The following is a 21860-nucleotide window of genomic DNA, read 5'->3' on the forward strand; positions in this document are numbered from 1 at the left end:
GAGCAGATCAGGAAATTAACATTCTGAGATGAATACTTACTAAAGCTGACCATAATGGGATACCATTATTCTAATGAAAATAATTAGAAGAAAGCAGATTCAGGACTGTTCCTAACTTTTATGGATTTATAACCACCTGCTCTATATTGGGTCATCTTACCTGCTCATATCCTTGATAGCCAGTAACTTCCATTCAGATGTTACCAAAGCCCCTCATCCCCTCACCACACCTCTGTTTGTGAGGCCTTGCTTCCTCTGGTGACATCTCTGTATAATAAATAGGATAGCCAAGAAGTAGAGTTAGACTTAGTGGATTTAATCTATGAATCAACCTGGTGGCACCAAAGTTAGACCATGGATGGGAAATCAGGGCTTATAGGTTGGATGTCTTTATTTGACGCAGGGCTTCTGGAAAGATGTGGCTCTATGCAATTGTATAGGTCACATGGGCCTAAGGCCATCAGTGTTATAATAGATGAAGGACTTCATTTTGGATCTGTCAGAAATAAGACGGAAGCCAAACTCTGCTAGAAATCAAGCATCAGGCTCTCCAAGTAGATTTATTTCTGATAGTAGTGCCTTGTTTTGTCATCAAGGGTGACTCCAGGCACCAGCGCAGCAAGCGCGTGCCTGGGGCGGCAAGCTGCGGGGGTGGCCTGTCGGTCGCTGTGAGGGCGGCAGTCAGGCCGTCTTCGGCGGCGTGCCTGCGGGAGGTCCGCCGGTCCCGCGGTTTTGGCGGCTATTCGGCGGGTATGCCGAAGCCGTGGGACCGGCAGATCACCTGCAGAAACACCGCCGAAACCGCGGACCACCTGCAGGCATGCTGCTGAAGGCCGCCTGACTGCCATGCTTAGGGCGGCACAAAACATAGAGCCGCCCCTGTTTGTCATTCCTAGGCAGACCTACTGATTATCTAAATCTGCTCCAGATTTAGAGGGACCCCTTGTTAATTTTTCTTTGGATAGTTTTTTTGTGCCCGTCGTTGACAAACAAAATTTAAGGAATTCACTGAAATGGAAAATATTGAAATCACTATAGGTTTTTCTGTCTGTCTCACTCTCCCCTAACCCATACTGAGATTTAGACAAACGTTTTCCTATTCATCCTCTCTCTTAGATTTAGACAAACGTTCATGATCTTTTTCTCCCTCTGTCTGCAGATAATTCCCCTCCCTGCAGAAGAAATAATGGCTTATATTGAGATATTCAGAGCCCCAAACATTGCTACTCTTTTTTCCTTCTCACAATACAATTTCTGAGTTTTTATTTGGAGAATGAAGATGCAAGAACTTTACAAGAAACGCACTTGAGCAAATAGTCTGATTTTTTTACAATACCTTAATACCAATTATTAATGAAATTTTTTCATTAGAATAATTATTGGATATGGGTTTAATAAATTTATTTCAGATTAAAATTTGAATCTGAAAAATTCAACATACTATTTTCTACCAGTGAAGAACTGCTTATATTTGTAATCCTCATATTTCAAAGTTCATGCCATAGCATGAAGTTTCTCAGATTCTATCAATCGATTGATTTATTGATTGAATGCAAGGTTCTCCCTTTGCTGTAAATTATACTTAAGCCCTGACGTGGCATCAGGATTCACTAGTGTGGTTGCTTGTTCCTGTGCAGAATCACAGAAGTCAATGACACTCTAGCTACGTAAGATTTACTCTAGATAGCCCAGTGCATCAAGACTTCAGTGTGGGTATATAAAATGCATGGCTTTGGATTTTTCTTCTTCTTCTAACACAAGTTTTTCAGTACAAGACATTTGGGTGGTAGGAGTACATCCTTGGGTTCAGCTCAACTTACTTAGAAATAGTTGACAACATTCCAAACTCTGGGATTAAATACTGATCTGGTGGGGGAAAGCATTGTTTCTCACTTTAACACACGGGGTGGTTGGTCTATTTCTTGGAATGGTGAGAGAGTCGTCCAGATTTCCTCCCTTTTCTCCTCCATCACCACTTCACAACCTGGAAAGCACCCAAAAGGAGAGAGCTTTCTACAAGGTAGACTTAATGGAATTCCTTCCGTCACTCCCCGTTGAGGTTACGTAATTTTGTCAAAATGCACCAGTAGAGAGAATTTACGCAGCCATATTTATGTTTAAGTTGCTTACAGGCATGAACTAACTAATCTTTACAATGCACTAGTTGAAGTGCATATCAGTCTCCTTTATGAATGGGGAAACCAAGGCAGTACCATGAAATGCCCTGCCAGAGCTAGCTTTTTCATCCTGCACAGTGCACAAGGTTTGTATTTCTGGACAGGCCTTTGCTTGATGGCATCATAACTACAGAGGCATTTTGGGGTGGGGGGGAGGGATTCCTCATTAATCATTTACATTGTGCTAGTGCCTACAGGCCTCAACCAAGTTTGGAAACTATTACAACACATAGTCAATAATGGTTGCTATCCCAAAGAGCTTACAGTGTGAAAGTGGGCTGGCGGTTACCAGGTTGAGAATTAGGATTTCTGTGAATTGCAGGAAATGTATGCATATTTGGTACTATATATGCATCCTAATGCCATGGTATGGGCACAGATATAAACTATTAAAATAATCAAAAGGCACCAGCAGGAGACAAATTGATTTTGTTTTTGAAGATTAAATCTCAGCAACTAGTTGAGGGTTGGCTTTGGATACAGGAACTGACAGTTTTGGGGGGGGTTTTTCTTGCCTGTTTAATGGTCTTGTGCTAGCACTGTAGTTGATGCTTGGACCCAGAAATGATAATCATCTTGCATTGCAGAAAGAACTATGAATACTTTTCTTTTGGAAGTGTTTATATGGTACTGAACCTTGGGTTAGGTTGTGTTTTTGTTAAGCTATGAATGGCTTAAGAAAAGTCGTTTTAAAGATTGAATGGAAATGCTGCTTATCTCTGGTGTATTATCAATGGGGGCCTCTTAAAGCTCATTTTACTTTACCATAAGTATGATCGAACACTAGATTGCTTTTCACACCCATAATGTGTGTATTGCTTGCTCACTACCCGTGGCTAAAATGCATGAAGTCACAGACAACTATTAAAACGTTTAGATTCTTGCTTGTAAATATTGCATGTCTCACAGAATTCAAGTGAAAGCCAGTCTTATGTTTTTTATTCATTCCACTTCATATCCATGGGGATGCAGCATTTGTGAAAGAATCAATTATCCATTTGTTAGTCAGAGGAGCTTTACAAATTATACATTAGCAGATTGATTTCTCAGGTTCACCATTGGGGGACTGATAGTATAAGGTGGGATGATGATGAGTGTCAAGGGAGAAGGAGTTGCCACAAAGAACACAATTAAAAGAGGCTTTCTGAATGGCCGTGAATTTATTCCTAATTGAAGAGCTGACATAATCCATACTAAGTGTGTTTATTTCAGGCATTTTACATTAGGTAATTGATTATCACATGAGGAGCATTTGTTGGCAGTTACTTGACTTCCTTTCCTTCAAATTTAGGGTTTTGCAAAAGCCTGCATTATATAGAAGATGCCCACTGATTTTTTTTCCCTTTCCCTAAACTTTTTTTTTTCCCATTAAGGTAACATTTTTTTTGTTCCATAGTGTCAGCTTGGCATTATTGATTTTGAACAGTCAAACTTACTTACATTGTCCAGCATTCCAAACATGTCTCCATCAGAAAGAAAACTGCAGCTAATGGAAATTCAGCTGAAGACACTTCCCCTTCCTGCACGGCAACTAGCACACTGTCTTTATGAAATTCTGATTTTGTTCTGAGGTTAATCATTTCAGTCGAGTCCTTCGTAACTGGAGTGGATCCTCCTTCCTGCCAGAGTTAAAGCACACTGCTTTTGTTCCATGTTTTTAAATATTTGGTTTAACATCATTTATATAGTACCATAAGTACGCTTGGTGTTTCATGGTTCCTGTACCAAAGAGTTTACAACCTAAGGACCTGATTCTGCAAACACTTATTATCTGTCATACTTCAAAATATTGTGCCCAGTATGTTTGCGGTGTAGGGCCCGAGCATCACCATTACTATTCACTGAATAATATTGGTATTACTAATTTTTGGATTTGAACCTTGCTTCCATTGCTTATAATGTTTGGATTTATAAAAATAGGAAGCAGCTCATAGATTACTAGTTTAATTTTCTTCTCCTTTGAAATCCATCCACTTAAAAAAAACCCGCAGATTCCACTGGGTAGTCTAATCTTTCTTTCACATTTTATGAGCTAGCGAATAAATGTCTATTTCCTACCATTGACTAGCTCCTCCTCTTTAACCTTTATGTTGAGTAAAAGTGACATTCTGTATAGGGAGTTTGTTCCCTTTCTACTTTAAAAACCTGTCACTAATGCCAGACCAGTAAAACTGTTGCATGCACCAGTTGATATCAAGCTTAAACAAATAAAGGAATGCAGCTGTACCTGTATGGTGATGGCTGAGTAAATAAAGACATGTGCATATAGTGTTTTTATTTTATTTCCTGGTCTTTTACATATGTGACTTTTTTTACTCCACTATAAAATGTAATGAAGAAACTTAGGACTAAGAGGGGGGAAATGTATGACTTCTTTGTGCATTTCTTGTTTGCTGAAAAACCAACATTCTCTACAAACTGTTGACAGAATATGAATATGGCTAAATGCAAACTGAGCCTTGGTTGGTTGGTACATTAATACAGTTTATAAGGCTTCTGATTTAAAAAAAGATGAGTTGGAGTCACTTTTAGAAGTGCATCAGTTTAGATAACATATGTAGCCTTTTGCTATCTAGTCTGAATTGAAGAATTGCTAGTTAACTCTAGGTAAGTTTTGGACGGTTGACAAGTAGAACACAGCTTTGGCAATTGCAGCCTTGATTATTATTTGGTTCTGGACTCTAAAGTTCCTTGTGTTTTGTGTAGGATATCATTTTTTTTAAACTCATTTAAACTCATTGGTAATTCTTTATTTTACGAAGTGTATTTAATAGTCAAACATGACTATTTAAAAAGAATACAACAATTTGAGGTTCCGTGTTTATCACCGCTCACTGACCTCCAGATTACAGTTGTTGAGATTACAAGTAAGGAGAATTTTCCAGTGGCCAGCACCACAAATTTAACTTGATCTTCGAAAAAATCAGTCCACATTCTTTCTCCTTTGTGCATCATCGCCAGTTATAATGTCTTTGCAGTTGAAACTTAGCTGCCAGTTTGGTTGACAAGCAGCAAGTATATCTGATTTTGATTACATCCACTTTGATCTTCTGTAGCTGTAGTCTCTCTGTAGTGCAAATAACAACAATAACTTTTTTGTCATGAAAGCAAACTGAGAATAAAAGACACACACACACACACACACAGCAGGCATGTTGAGTAATAAGATGCTGGTTTTACACAATAACATATTTAACCATAACCTCACTTTTATATTAAAATGCTAATGGCTCCAAAGCACAGTGTAAAAATGTGAAGATGTGGAGAACATTGCTAAGTGAAAGAAGAGTCCAAATGCTGGCAAAGTAACCTTGCAAACTTCTACTCACACCAGGCCCTTACGTTAAAGATATTTGGCTTGCTAACTCTCTATTTGGTGCCCTCTAAGCGTGCCTTTGAAAGCATGCCTTGCATCCACCCAAATGTGTCACAAGTGTTTTAGCTACCAGTTTGCTTTGAGCAAAGCTAATTATCGTGTGATACTCCACCGTACCATATTCTACCAGTGCCATGCTCATGTGGGTGGAAATTGCTGATGCTGCAGCTATGCAGAGAATAGTTTCCTTGCCACAATGCACTTGTCACTGCTTATGTAACATATCTGATCTGTTTTCTGGACTCCACTGCGGAGAGAAGATTCATACCTGTACAAATAGTGCTGTGCACACTGTGGTGTTCAGTCACGTGCTGTTTTCACAGTCAGATGCCTCTGAATCTGTTGGTGGCATGTCCAAGAGAAGGCCATGTGGTGGCAGCTGTCATGAGACTGACAAGCGGGCAAAGTTGGCAATGTAGAAAGATGAGGGGATACTGGGACAGCTGAATTCATTCATTACAATTTAGGCTATGACTAGGTGCCTGGCAATGGCCAAGGTGGGTATTCTAACATCAAAGAAATAAGGGGATTGAAGGTTCTTTGTAAGAAAGCTGTGGCAATAACAACAGTAGGTCCAGTTCAGGACAGAAAATGTGCCCCTTTCATAACACACTGGACTGAATCTTCAATTCCTATTTCCAAAAAGCCAGAGATGTTTCTGGGTAGCACAGAACATGGAGGAGGCCTGAAGTGGCATTTCTTAGGCCTTGTCTTTAAACAGAGGAAAAGATGACTGCTCTCCTCTTGCTGCTAGCTGAGCAAGAGAAGTTTAGAAAAGCAGTCTCATGGCTGAGTTAAGAGAGGAGAGGATGTTCCTACACTACTGGTGAAGATGCCAGAGAACAAGGCCAGCAGTTGACAGGATTGCTGCAGTGGTTCTGCACTCCCCACACCTGGGACAATTAGCTATGTGTGATATTTGAGGATAACTTTCACCAGCTGGAGTACTGCTTAGGGCCTGGACCACAACAACACTGGTAGGACCAAGTTGTTATCGAGACCTGCGATGAGTGGTATTGGCTGCATAATGTACGATAAAGGAGACTCTTTTTGTGTGCTGAGGTTGGCACGGGAATGCTGGGGCTATCTACCAGAGTGAGAGCGCAGCTCCCTGTGGAAAAGAGTATCAGTTTGCCCAGTGGTAGTTGGCTCCCTGGAATAGTTGCCCATTGATTTGAGCACTAGTTTGGGTTTAGGAAGCCCATGGGGAGTGATGTGGTGGAAGTTTGCATGGCAATATATTGTGTGCTGCAGGAGGATGTGTTCAAGGTGGCCAGTGTGCCAGAGATCATTCAGGGTTTTGAAACAGGTGGGATTCTTGAACTTAGCTGGAGCTGTTGATGGAACCCATGTGTCCATTCTGTATCCCCTCCCATCCCTAGCCCAGTTGTATATTAATAGAAATGGGTTCTCCTCAAAGATGGGTATGTGGGCCTTCACAGGTCAAAATGGCTGGCGGACATGTACATAAGGTAGGGAGGCAAAGGGCATAATGCGAGAGTTTTTGAAAACTGAGGCAGTAAGGGACTCTGATCTCACCTGACAACATTGACATTAATGGTGTGTTTATCCCCATTGTGAATCATTGCATATCCCTTAATGAAACCATTCACAGAGTACATAAATCTGGAGAGATACTGATTCAACTCTATACTCAGCAGATGCAGAATAGTGATGAAATTTCTGGGAGACTGAGCTGACAGTGGAGATGACTCTCCTTGAATGACCATGTTAGCGATTAATGTAGCAATTAGGATACTTGCCTGTATTATTTTGCAGAACATATATGAAACCAAAGGTCGTGTCTTCTATGCACACAGGAGTGAGAAGGCAGAGGGGCTTGCAGCAACCTATGCATAGCTGGATAGATAAGTTATTGAATCTGAGGCGGTTACTTAGAGCAGCCTACAATAGGAATGCTGACCTAACCAGAAATACTCTGTGCAGGTGCTTTCCAAGGTAATGATGGAGAATTGGGGATGGGGCAGTGAAGTGAATGTCCCAGAGTTTGATTCCTTTTCCTCATAATTCCTTTAAGCTTCCCAAAGGCTCCCAGAAGTCCTTAAGATATCTCCTGTAGACTGCTGAGCCAGGAACTGTGATATAAGACAGTGTAATTATAACAGCAAGTGTGGACACACAACAACACTGTATCTGAAATAGCATGACTGGCATTAGACACACTACATTACTGCTATCCTGGTAGTGCAATTGCAGATGGTTCCCTTATCTAGTGTTGACACTGCTAAGAGGTAGTTGTTTTTTTTCACAAGTGAGTACAATATACAATTCATTTTTACATCAATTTCAGCATTATAGTAAGTGTTTCAGTGAGTGTATTTTGTGTTTGGGCTATTTTAAATTTTCATGACAATTTTGCAAAGTCTTTTAAAACGTGTGAGGGATCTTGAAAATGGTAGGTGAAGATCCTCAAGTGACAAGAGAAGAAATGAGACATTTGTTTTATTTGTAATTTTGGCAGTACATGGGATTGTGATTGGCATAGTGCACAAGCAAGTTTTACATACACCTCTACCCCGATATAACACTGTCCTCGGGAGCCAAAAAATCTTACCGCGTTAAAGGTGAAACCGCGTTATATCGAATTTGCTTTGATCTGCTGGAGTGTGCAGCCTCGCCCCCCCAGAGCACTGCTTTACTGCATTATATCCGAATTCATGTTATATCAGGTCGCGTTATATCGGGGTAGAGGTGTACTTGAGTATAGTCAGCTGTGCTTTTACTTGTTGGATTGAAATACTCTGGAGCATATGTATGGTGTTAAATATTTGTACTCAAATGATGTAACGAGTACTCCTGAAGGGAAGAGCAGATGCTTCTCTTAAATTACATACAAAGTGGTGCTGTGTAATCTCAGGGGCTGCAGATAACCATTTTGTTCTATCACAAATAACATGAAAATAAAATCACCATAAATGATTTAATCGTGAGGGCCTCTTCCGAAATTATTTGGTAATGACAAGGTTTAGGTTATGTAGTTTTGTGGTGTTTTGCTTAAATACCTTCTTTTGAAGATCATGTGAAAGGTAGAACTGAAAAAAGTTAGAACAGAGATTTGTAGGGAGAAAATAATTGCTGTTATCACCATGGACCAAACTGGAACAACTGAAAAGTCTTACGATGTAACATTCTTCAACGTGTTCTTAAAAATGTGCTCCATGCCAAGAGAGACTCATAATGAGTGTGTTATACAGGTTCAAAACTATGAGTCTTACAGGTATGGCATTTTACATACATCTCCAAGTCCCTGCAGTAGGTAATTAGGAAAAATGTCAGGTTTCTGGGTTAGGCACAAGGCTAGAAACTAAGATGTATTTTAGCGCTGGTATAGAAAGACCTTTTTATTGTTTCTTGAACTCATGTAGCTAAAACACTAGAGAGATTTTATTGCTTAAATTCTTGGGAGGGGTAGGGGGGAGAAAGGTATTTGATCATTGATGCAACTTTTTCTTAAAGTTTACATGTTTAAAAAAAAACAAAAAACTTTTTTTAAAGTTTACATGTTCTTCTTATAGAGCCCAGTGAAGATAAATCAGATCAGCCTGGATGAAAGTGGAGAACATATGGGCATATGCTCGGAAGATGGCAAGGTACAACTAAACCACTTACATATTTAAAGAGGCACCAGTAGTGTTTGTATACTAAACTTTGGGTCCGCATGATATCTGTGCAGTAAATACCCGTGTTAGAAGTAATTTGATCTTCCATTTCAGGAATTGGGCTCACCTATGAATACGCATAATTAAAGTCAAATATATTTTGCACAAATGTGCCTTAGGAAAAGTAATTACAAGAATGTCAATAATGTAACTGGTATTAAGCTGATTAACAGCTGTTGCAGGAGGACATGTCACCTTACTCATTACTGCTGTGCCAGTTATACTTCAGTGACTAGTCTGCTGCTCCTGCAAGACAGTAGTTTAATGCCTTTCTGCTATAAATCCACAAAATTGGATTTTGTGGCATGATTTCTGTGGGCTGCTAGTTTTCATTTTCACACGTTATGAATGTTTCTCTTGAATTATAGAATCTTTTGATAAGCAATCATAGTTTATCAGAAGAATAAAGTGTCTTACAATGGCCACATTAAATAAATGCAAAATCAATATATGTACAGTCCTAAAAACCTGGCACCTACTTCCTAGACTGTGGACATATATCATTCGTTCTGTGTATAACTAACAATTATCATTGCTTCCCTGGAATGTTGAGCTGTGACATTTAGTGGTTTTAGTGATTGATTTTCCACTTATAAGAATCTCTTTTTTTGGTGTTTTAAGTCAGTGGCAGTCTCTTCTAATGTTGGTTTGCAGTGATAAAATTCTAATGCACATGGTGTATTTAAACTTCTTGAAAATAATACTGCTAGTAGACACGGTGCATTAAAAATCAGTTCTTAATATCTGTCTCACTTACTGAGTATAACATGGTTTTCCCTAATCTAATTTGGCGGGGCTTGGTGGTCCTAATCCACTGATCCATTAAGGATCAGTAAATTAAAACTAATGTTGGCTCTTGTGATAGGAAAAAGAGGAAACAAACCCATTTAATTTCTATTTACTTTAAAAAAATGAGTTTTGCTTCTCATGCATGGAGCCAGTTTATATATCCAAGCCTAGTGTTTCTCAAAGATATCTTGATGTTAGTATCTTGACCCAGTAATTGGGATACTAGTGCCTATCCAAAAGGGTTGTGAAATTTTACAGCCTGTGAGAAACTCAGCAAGGGTGATGTAATCTAAGCAAGATAATGGAAGGGTCAGTAATTGTTTAAAGGTAATCATATATGTTGCACTAGTATTGTTGGGTTTGAATGTTTTTGAAAAGAAAAAATAATACACCTTTGTAAGGACTCCTGTGATGTGTCTGTGGATTAGAGTTGAAATAAGAATATAACAGAATGCGGCCTCAAATCATACAAATGTGGTTCACTAAATTAATTTCAATAATTATAAATTAAATTTTTTTAGGAATCTGCAGAAATGCACATACTATAGTCCGAATATTCGGTAAATAATTATTTTCTAATGTGCATTGTAAGACATGGCTTTATTTAGAAAATGTTTATTACTTTGGAAAATGAATTATGTTTTAACCAGGAATCTAGGTCAAGCTTTTGTTCCTGTGACTCCAAATGCTCATTCGCAGATACAATTATGCAATACATAAAAGACTGTATAAGCCTCTGTCTCACAATCCAGTTCTGCTTCTGGCACATTTCTAGTTAACTGTTGAAATATGCGTGCTATATTGAGCACTTTTCTTCTTGAAGACCAGGAACATTATATCTCCCCACATTGAGCATTGAGATGTCCATCTGGAGACTTCCAAGGTTAGGAAGCTTCAGAAGTCAAAAGTTTTTGAGCTTGTCCCCAGAAGAGTTATTGATCTATAAAGGAATCCAAAGAACAATAGGGTGAATAATGCAATGTGCGCAGGAAAAAAATAAATCAAACCATAGACAATCTATGCAACTTGCTTTGCCTCTTTTTCACCATTTTACTTACTACTCTTGTCCCTCAGCAGTGGGGCAGTATGAAAAATACAACTACAACTATTATTAATATTTTATTTTTATGACAGTAGCTTTTAGAATCCTCAACCAAAGATAGGTGCTGTTCATACATGTAGCAGAAAATAGTCCCTCCCCAGAAGGCTTTGCTATCTAAGTTCCTGATCCTACAAAGGCTTAGACACATGCTTAACTTTACACACTACGAGTTGTTTCATTAACTTCAATGGGATGACTATCACTGTGCAAAATTTTACAGTGTTTACAGGATCATAGCTAAGTAGACAAGACAGACAAAGGGGTGTCCGCCTTGTCTTTTACTTAGATAATAAGCTTTTTGAGGCAAGGTGTTTCTTTTTGTTACTTGTTTGTACAATGCTTGTCATAATGGAAGCCTGGTCCATCGCTGGGGCTCCTATGCACTATCCCAATAACAATTAACAATAATTATTATCATTGTTTTCTCTATTTCACATATGGGGAACTGAGGCACAGAGAAAGTGACTTGCCCAAGGACACATAAGAAGTCTGTAGCAGAACTGGAAATTCATCTTAGTTTTCCTGAGTCTTAGTTTCCTCAGTCAGCCAAACTTCAGCTAGTTTCCCATAGCACCAACCTTTACAGGAGACCTGGCTAGAAAGTACTTATAGAGCTCCATCTCCTCCCGACTGCTAATTTTGTAGGTACAAAACATATATGCAGATGATAAAGTCAATAAACATATTTACCAAAAAATTTGATTCTGTTGAATCAGCTTCAGCTATAAAAGAAAATGCAACAAAGAACAATCTCTATGGATTTTGAACCAGCTACAGAATCTCTCTAGATTTTGAACCAGCTACAGTGCCTCAAGTATTCTTTATTAATTAACGAACAGGTATAGTCTTATAGGCAGTCCCTGGTAAAGATTTTGCATAAGGTGAAGAATGTATTTTCCCCAGATATGAGTCAATCTGCATAGAGTAGAGGAGTATGATTCATTTTCTGAGGGAAGACTGAGATGAGCTGCTCTGTCGCTTCTGTATTCCTCTAAATTATATACTTTATTTTTCTTCACCATTTTTCCTTCTTTACTTCTCCCACCCTCAACCTGGCATTGGGCCAGCCTTTGTGACTGAGGAAGGGCGCTGGCCCTGAGTTAGTCATAGAAGTCAGAGGAGAGCAATGAAATATTTCCAGGCCCACCTGACCTGGTATCAGTGAGCATTCTAGAGGTAGAGTCTCAGACTTGAAACCCAGACATAAACCAACTGAACAACTACATCTGGAAGCACTGGATTGTCAATCCAGTCCTTCCAGATGTAGTTGTTCAGTATTGCCAATCCAGTCCTTTTTACCCATTTAAGTATAAGGGACCATGTATTGGGATACTTAAGTCCCAGAAAGTGAGTCTAAAATCAGATATAGAGATACTGTGTGTCTATAAAATCAGATACAGAGGCTTTGTGAAACATAATGGTCTCCCATTGTGGGATGCCTTTTAGACTACCTAAAAATGTGATAAACTGAGTGGAGACAGAAGGTAGAACTGGATAAATCCAATATAGCTTTGTAATTTGAAAAGAATCACTTTCTCTTTGTAGAATAAAAGACATTAAGGAGTAATAAACTAATCTGTAGGGTCCCCTGAGTAAACATAATATACGTTTTATAATGTGGGGTTATTTTCCCTTTAGTTGACTGGATCCATTTTACTTCCAAATTCTGAAAAAATATAAATGTTGAAAACATGTATCACTGTGTGCATGGGCACACAGTGCTACATATTTATTGGAGCTGTTATAATTCTAGCAGCTACTGCTGATGTTAATTTTGGTTATTCGGTTTTAATTCATTTAAGAAGCGTGGTGTGTGGTTCTTTTTTAAAGAAATATACAGGCTGATTTGTCAGATGGGTAAGAGATTCTTATGTTTTAACCTCTTATTTTTCCTCCCTTCTCCTTGGTCTCCTTCCCTTCCTCTGCCTGCATCTGATTACACTGCTCTACAGCCAAAATGCTTCTGAAATAAATGTAGTCAAACTTTACTAATTCTGGGTCACTGAGAACGAAAATGATACTTAAAATTGTTGATTGGCTCTAGTTTTCAAGATATGCTATTGGGTCAGTATATACGACCCTTGCCTTGGGAATGGCGGAGGATAAGTGAGTTATAAAGGGAAGGGAAGGGATCTCAATTTAAACCAGAAATGACTAAAATACATCTTTGACTGGATCTATGAATAAATCTATGACTGGGTTTGGACAGTACTTGCTTTTTAGGCAAAACAATGAATGATGCAATCTGAAGCTGGTATTGCGTCATACATGATGTGAATTGCATCATGTTATTCCTAGAAGTCATGGATGATGCAATCATAACGAAGCTTACATCTCTCTGCTGAACAAATTGCCCTATATCAGCTCTAGAAATCATACAGTGTCGTGCTCTCTTATTTGTCAGTGTTTGATTTTGCAAAGGGACACATTTCTGTTTAGCCAAAGTGAGCAGAGATGCCTCGTACTTGTGTGAACAGTGCAGATAACTTCTGCTATGTTTGTGGTGAAGTGACTTTTGCATCACAAAAGCGCAGTAGAACCACTATGGTTAAGAAAGCCTATCACCTTTATTTTGGCTGCAAAATTGGAGATCAGGACAGGAGGTGGGCCCCACACATATGCTGCAACTCTTGTGCAACAAATCTTCGCCAGTGGTTGAACAGGAAAAGGAAATCTATGCCTTTTGCAGTGCCAATGATTTGGAGAGAGCCAACAGATCATACCAGCAATTGTTACTTCTGCATGGTGCCACCAGTTGGGAAAGGTGTGTCAAAGAAGAAAAAGTGGACTGTGCATTATCCAAACATTCCATCAGCTATATGCCCAGTACCCCACGGAGAAGGACTGCCGGTTCCTGATGCACCAGAATCATTCTCACTTGAGTCAGACGAGGAAGAGGAAGAGGATGAAACTTCTGGTCCTGAACCATCAGTGTCACAGGACCCACATTTTCTCCCATCCTCCTCCTCTGAACCACACCTCATAACACAAGGTGAACTGAATGACCTTGTCAGGGATTTGGAACTACCCAAGAGTAAGGCAGAGCTGTTGGGCTCCAGACTACAACAGTGGAATCTCCTGGCAGGTGATGTTAGGGTTTCCATGTTCCGTGACCGTCAAAAGGATCTTGTCCCATTCTTCTTCATGGAAGGTGATCTTGTAGCCTGCAACAACATCCAGGGTGTGATGGCAGCCCTCAACATCGTTCACGATCCAGATGAGTGGAGACTGTTCATTGATTCATCGAAGACGAGTCTTAAAGCTGTTTTACTGCATAATGGCAATGTTTTGCCATCAATTCCAGTTGGTCATGCAGTCCATATGAAGGAAACCTATGACAACATGAAACAACTTTTGAGGTGCATAAACTATGACCAACATCAGTGGCAGCTTTGTGGTGATTTGAAGGTTGTTGCTCTCTTGCTTGGTCTGCAGACTGGATACACAAAGTACTGCTGTTTTCTCTGCGAATGGGATAGTGGTGCAAGAGATTCCCACTACATCAAGAAAGATTGGCCACTCCGACAGTCATTGGAGCCTGGGAGGAAAAGTGTTCAGCATCCACCACTTGTTGAATCAAGGAAGATTTTGTTACCACCCTTACACATCAAGCTGGGTCTGATGAAGAACTTTGTCAAGGCCATTGACAAAACACAAGCAGCTTTCAAGTACCTCCTTGGAAAATTTCCAAGGTTAAGTGAAGCTAAGATAAAGGAAGGTGTCTTTGTTGGTCCTCAGATTCGTGAACTTCTTCAAGATGATGCATTTGACCATGCACTGCGTGGCAAGGAAAAGACGGCATGGAAAGCCTTCCAGTTAGTGGCAATAAATTTTCTCGGAAACAACAAGGCAGACAACTACAGGTTGTTGGTGGAAAACCTCCTCAAGGCATACAAAAGCCTTGGTTGCAACATGTCACTAAAGATACATTTTTTGCACTCTCATCTAGACTTTTTTCCACCGAACTGCGGAGCAGTGAGCGACGAGCACGGCGAGCGCTTTCACCAGGACATTGCAACAATGGAGAAACGCTATCAGGGCAAATGGAGCCCATCAATGCTTGCAGACTATTGCTGGACAGTGACAAGAGATGCTCCATTTAATGAATACAAGAGACAAGCCAAGAAGCGCTGAGTAGACACTGAATAGGACTAAACTATGTACATAATAGTTTTTTGCCTTTTGTTTCATAATAAATTTTATTTATATAACCCTTTTGCTGATTTTTAAAGTGTTACATAAACAGGACAGGTGAAATATTATCATGTAAAGCAACCATAAACACATGAAAAGACCTAGGTTTACAATTTATGATTAAAACTCTACTATCTACACAATATACATAGACATAAAATGTAAAAACTTAAATATCTTAGAAACAGTAGCCAATCAGTTGTTTTAATTGTCATATTTGAATTCAGCACATCAGAATACATAATAAATAGCACATTTTATCTCTGAAGCAGACGACTTCTGAAAAATTGTAGACCAGTGTTATTTTGTTTATTCTGTTGAATCTGAGGTGCTATGCCAATTGACCAAAAATACCCTCCCCACCCCCAAAATAACCTCCATCCCCAAAGATTATTGTAGGTGTAGAGTCAATCTCAATTTGAATATCACCCATTCGTCTCTACCAGTGGCCCCCAAACTGTCGGGCACATCCCCTAGGGGGCATGGAGGAATGTTCGGGGGGAAGGGGGAGGGTTGCGCAGCAGGGCCCAGGCCAGCCCCCACAGGGGGTGGGAGGGAGCGCCACCCAGTCCTGCTCTGCGCCCAACCACAACCCCGCTCTGTCCCCATCCCAGCTCTGGCCCTAGCCTCAGCTCCACTCTGCCCTCTGCTCCGCCCCCAGGCCAGCTCTGCCATCATTCCCTCTCCATCTCCAGCTCTGCCTTCAGCCCAAGCTCCTCTGCTGAGGAAGCCTTGGCTATACAGTAATGGATTGAGGGCGTAGACACTGGTGAGGGGGAGCGTAACAGGAAAAGTTTGGGCACCACTGGTCTGTACAGTTCACTGGCTGACTTCCATCATCGCAGACTTATGGTGCTTCTCTCTGTCTCCAAATAACGTCCAAGCCTCCGGAGCAGTATCTTGGCCCCAGTTAGTATGTAAAACACTCTTTAAGGCTATGTTTGCACTACAAGCGAGGGGTGTGATTCCCCTGCTCGTGTACATATGCTTACGCTAGCTCTCATTGAGCTAGTGCAAGTATAAATAGCAGCATAGCCGCGGTAGCAGAGCACAGGCACAACTGAGCTGTGTCAAGTACAACCTCCCCTGAAATCGGTGGGTATGTACTCTGCATGGCTCAGCCATGCCTCTGCTGCTGCTGACTGTGCTATCGTAGCTGTGCTGTTTATTTATATTCATGCTGTCTTGATGAGAGCTAGCTCAAGTGTGTGTACAGGAGCGGGGGAATCACAACTCTAGCTCTTAGAGTATGTCTACACTACGAGAGTAGTTCGATTTTAGTTAAATCGAATATGTGGAATCGATATTACAAAGTCGAACGTGTGTGTCCACACTAAGGACAGTAATTCGACTTTGTCAGTCCACACTAACGGGGCAAGCGTCGACATTGGAAGCGGTGCACTGTGGGCAGCTATCCCACAGTTCCCGCAGTCCCCGCTGCCCATTGGAATTCTGGGTCGAGCCGCCATTGCCTTCTGGGTAAAAAAATTTGTCGAGGGTGCTTCTGGGGAACTGTCCTCATCCGTCCGTCACTACCGCCCTCCCTCCCTCCCTCCCTCCCTGAAAGCGCCGGCGGGAAATCAGTTCGCGCACTTTTCTGTTCAGTGACAGCGCGGACGCCACAGCACTGCGAGCATGGATCCCGCTGCGACCATCGCTGCAGTTGTGGCCGTTGTCAACGCATCGCAGCTCATCATCGACCTTTCCCAGAGGCAGATAGAGAGAAATGAGGCGAGGAGGCTACGGCAGCGGGGTGAGGACCGGAACTCCGAGAGTAGCACACGCCTGTCTGAAACCACGACACCCAGTGCCGAGGACATCACGGTGGCAATGGGTCTTGTGGATACTGTGGAACGGCGATTCTGGGCCTGTGAAACAAGCACGGACTGGTGGGACCGCATAGTGCTTCAGGTCTGGGATGAATCCCAGTGGCTGCGAAACTTTCGCATGCGGAAGGGGACTTTCCTTGAACTTTGTGAGTTGCTGTCCCCTGCCCTGAAGCGCAATGACACCCGGATGCGAGCAGCCCTGACTGTCCAGAAGCGAGTGGCCATAGCCCTCTGGAAGCTTGCAACGCCGGACAGCTACCGGTCAGTCGCGAACCAGTTTGGCGTGGGCAAATCTACCGTGGGGGTTGTTGTCATGCAAGTAGCCAAGGCAATCGTGAAGGTACTGCTGTCAAAGGTAGTGACCCTGGGAAACGCGCAGGCCATCATAGATGGCTTCGCCGCGATGGGATTCCCAAACTGTGGTGGGGCTATAGATGGGACTCACATCCCTATCCTGGGACCGGACCACCAGGCCAGCCAGTACATCAACCGAAAGGGCTACTTTTCGATGGTGCTGCAAGCACTGGTGGACCATAAGGGACGTTTTACTAACATCAACGTTTGATGGCCGGGCAAGGTTCATGACGCTCGCGTGTTCAGGAACTCTGTTCTGTTTAGACGGCTGCAGGAAGGTATTTACTTCCCGGACCACAAAATAACTCTTGGGGATGTGGAGATGCCTACAGTGATCCTCGGGGACCCAGCATACCCGCTAATGCCCTGGCTCATGAAGCCCTATACTGGCGCCCTGGACACAGAAAAAGAACTGTTCAACTACCGGCTGAGCAAGTGCAGAATGGTGGTGGAGTGTGCTTTTGGACGTCTCAAGGGGAGATGGAGAAGCTTACTGACTCGCTGTGATCTCAGCGAAACCAATATCCCCATTGTTATAGCAGCTTGCTGTGTGCTCCACAATCTCTGTGAGAGCAAGGGGGAGACCTTTATGGCGGGGTGGGAGGTTGAGGCAAATCACCTGGCTGCTGATTACTCCCAGCCAGACAGCCGGGAGATTAGAAGAGTCCTTTCCTACACTCTTCTACAATCCCCACGTTTCCTGTCTGGTTCATAATAAAATATTCGTTTCTGTTAATTACTGTTTCCATGATTTTCTTTTGGAGGACAGTCTGTCTGAAGGAGGGGAAGGGGCTTGGTAATTGGACAGGACAGTCACCTTTACCAGGGTACAGAGGTGGGGGACGCACTGTGCATCTGGGAGGCTTTGAAAGCTAGGTTCCTGACTGAGCAGGGTCACCAGTGAATTTTAAGTTTGTGGACACAGAAGCTGAACTTGCCACCGTTTCTTTACCCAGTTACCATTGACTATCCTCTGCAGTTACATACCCCCTTCACCCCCTTCCCAAAAAATAAAATCTGTTCTGTTTTGTTAATGAACACCGTTGTCTTTATTACTGTTTTCGCGGGAATGTTTTAAACCTGGGACGCAGACTGTGGCGGGGTGCGGGTTTAGTGTTGTGATGCAAATGATGCTTCTAAACTCCAGGAATGACAGGTTCCGCAGTGGTGGACTGGTTGTTTCAACAGAGCCTGCCAGCCCTCCTGGGCGGGACAGCGTGTATGTGTCGGCTATGTGACTGTCTGGCAGGGGGAGGAGGGTTACAGCTCCCCTGCTGCGCGGCTCTGTGATGCATTTGATCTGTAACTGCCCTCCCCCGCCACAAAGTCACAGAGCAACCCCCCGCCCCAGAACATGAAAACCACCTCCCAGATTGACCAGGGTCACTAGTCACTGCACTGGGTATGTGTCCTGATGCTGGACCTTACCCCACCTCTGTACCCTGGTAAAGGTGACTGTCCTGTCCAATTACCAAGCCCCTTCCCCTCCTTCAGACAGACTGTCCTCCAAAAGAAAATCATGGAAACAGTAATTAACAGAAACGAATATTTTATTATGAACCAGACAGGAAACGTGGGGATTGAAACTTGCACGGGGGCTTCTGTGAGGTGTGTAGGAAAGGACTTTTGAAATTTTGGGGAATGAGAGCCTTCTAGTGCTAGAGCAGTCTGCAGGGGTTGACTGAAAGTTTTAACGGCCCTTGCCGCCCCTCCTTCTTTGTACTTTGGGTGAGGGGGGTGTGGGACTTGGTGGCGGGGGAGGACGGTTAGAGAGAGACTGCAGCGGGGCTCTGTCCTCCTGCCTCCGGTCTTGCAGAACATCCACAAGGCACCGGAGCGTGTCCGTTTGCTCCCTCATTAGTCCAAGCAGCTTTTCAGTAGCCTGCTGGTCCTCCTGACGCCACCTCTCCTCCCGTTCCATGACTGCTCGGTGCATTTGTGACAAGTTCTCCCTCCACTGTGTCTGCTGGGCTGCCTGGGCTCGGGAGCAGCTCATTAGTTCTGAGAACATGTCCTCCCGCGTCGTCTTCTTCCTCCTCCTAATCTGCGCTAGCCTCTGGGAGTGTGCTGACAGGCTGGGTTGGGAGACAGTCGCAGATGTGTCTGTGTGAATGGGAAAAATGGAGTGAATTCCTGAGACAGATAAATGAAGTTGTGTACAAAGAACCTAGTCTTTCTCTGTGAACAAGACCATGCACTGCACCTCTCACATGCGCACTCAGGACAAGGTCGAATTTTCGGCCCTCGCCTTCAGTGCCTGGGGTCTTGCAGTGGTCTTGCAGTTATCTGAGAAGCGTGGCAGGACACCTGAACTTCTGTAGCGTGCAATCATGGTAAGCCGTAGACTTCTGGCTGCTTAACACTGTACTAGTAGCACTGGCCTCCTTTCACATTGAAAGCAATGCCAGTCTCTGCTGCCAGCAATCAGGACAGCATGAACTATGCCCCTGTCCCACCCCCTCGCGGCTGTCCCAGGGAAAGATCCCTGTATGCTGCCCCTCTCCCTCCACCGCATGGCTGTAAAGCAGTCCCAATACTAACATTCCCCTCCCTAATTCAAAGCAGGGCGTCATGAGCGACATCACCCTGCTGAGGATCTCGGAATCCCAGAGGGAAAGGATGCTTCGAGAAAGCCTTCAGAAACCAGGGCCGTTTGCCGCCATGCTCTGCAGGGCAATGATACCAGAGTACCTGATGGTGTCGTGGCGCGGAAACGTGTCCTACCACGGAGGGCCCAATAAGATCGCCCTACCCAGGAACCTGATGAACAGGGTGGAAATGTACCTTCATGAGACCTACGAGGAGTTCTCCTATGAGGATTTTGCCTCTATCCCCGGCCATATTGACCGGATTTTCGCGTAGGTGCACTGGGACTGAAGAGTGGAGCGTCTTGGGCAGCAGAATCATGACTTACCGGACATTGTAAAAAAAATTTTAAATACTTGGGACTAAATTGTGAAGAGCCTAAGGCAGACAAATCATGAAAAACCCTTTGTTACTATTGTAAATATTCCAGTTTTTTTTGCAGATTATTGTTTACATGTTTAAGCACTTTAGGAAAAAGCCATTGTTAATATTATAAATATTTCAGTTCCTGTAAAAATAAATGTTTAGATATTTAAAGCACTTACTGCTTGATCCTTCCCCTGATTCTGTCTCCGGGGTAAGGGATGGGGACGGTTGGTAGGGGATCTCGGTAAGGGTGATGAAGAGCTCCTGGCTGTCGGGGAAATCAGCGGTGCCAGCGCTGTCGACTGCCTCGTCCTCCTCATCTCCTTCTTCATCTTCCCCGTCCGCTAACATGTCCGACGAGGAACCTGCCCCGGACAATATCCCATCCTCAGAGTCCACGGTCAGTGGTGGGGTAGTGGTGGCGGACGCACCTAGGATGGAATGCAGTGCCTCGTAGAAACGGGATGTGTGGGGATGGGATCCGGAGCGTCCGTTTGCCTGTTTGGTTTTTTGGTAGCCTTGTCTCAGCTCCTTGATTTTCACGCGGCACTGCGTTGCATCCCGGCTGTATCCTCTCTCTGCCATGGCTTTAGAGATCTTCTCATAGATCTTTGCATTCCGTCTTTTGGAGCGCAGCTCTGAAAGCACGGACTCATCGCCCCACACAGCGATAAGATCCAAGACTTCCCTATCAGTCCATGCTGGGGCCCTCCTTCTATTAGATTGCACGGCCATCTCTGCTGGAGAGCTCTGCATCGTTGCCAGTGCTGCTGAGCTCGCCACGATGTCCAAACAGGAACTGAGATTCAAACTGCCCAGACAGGAAAAGGAATTCAAATTTTCCCGGGGCTTTTCCTGTGTGGCTGGTCAGAGCATCCGAGCTCGGACTGCTGTCCAGAGCGTCAACAGAGTGGTGCACTTTGGGATAGCTCCCGGAGCTATTACCGTCGATTTCCATCCACACCTAGCCTAATTCGATATGGCCATTTCGAATTTAGCGCTACTCCTCTCGTTGGGGAGGAGTACAGAAGTCGAATTTAAGAGAGCTCTATGTCGAACTAAATAGCTTCGTGGTGTGGACGGGTGCAGGGTTAATTCGATGTAACGGCGCTAAATTCGACAAAAAAGCCTAGTGTAGACCAGTGTTGTCTCGTAGCATGAGTAGATATTCCTGGAGACATACGGAACTGAAGTTCCTTTGGCTCGTCACTGATGGCTGTCCAGCTTTATTCTGAAGATCCTGTTACTTTTTTCTGAAAGGTTCCTAAGGGGCAACTACAGTCATAAAAGACAGAAATGAAAAAGCCAGTGAGATAATTGAGTCCATTTCCTTGAACATGCAGAATAAAATCTGTTGATAGGGTTGTGTGTCTTGGAAAACTAGGGTCTGATGTCCAAGTCTGTATG

General features: G+C 43.0%; 1 protein-coding gene across 1 annotated transcript in view; it reads left to right on the forward strand.

The window, feature by feature from the left end:
* Nucleotides 1–21860, forward strand: part of VPS41 (VPS41 subunit of HOPS complex) — a 159435-nt gene that overhangs the window by 45683 nt on the left and 91892 nt on the right. Inside the window, exon 5 of the mRNA XM_065398728.1 lies at nucleotides 9090–9164. Coding sequence (XP_065254800.1) covers nucleotides 9090–9164 — 75 coding nt within the window. The remainder of the gene's footprint in view (nucleotides 1–9089; nucleotides 9165–21860) is intronic.

The sequence above is a fragment of the Emys orbicularis genome, chromosome 2 (assembly GCF_028017835.1).
Source record: "Emys orbicularis isolate rEmyOrb1 chromosome 2, rEmyOrb1.hap1, whole genome shotgun sequence".
Lineage (NCBI taxonomy): Eukaryota > Metazoa > Chordata > Testudines > Emydidae > Emys > Emys orbicularis.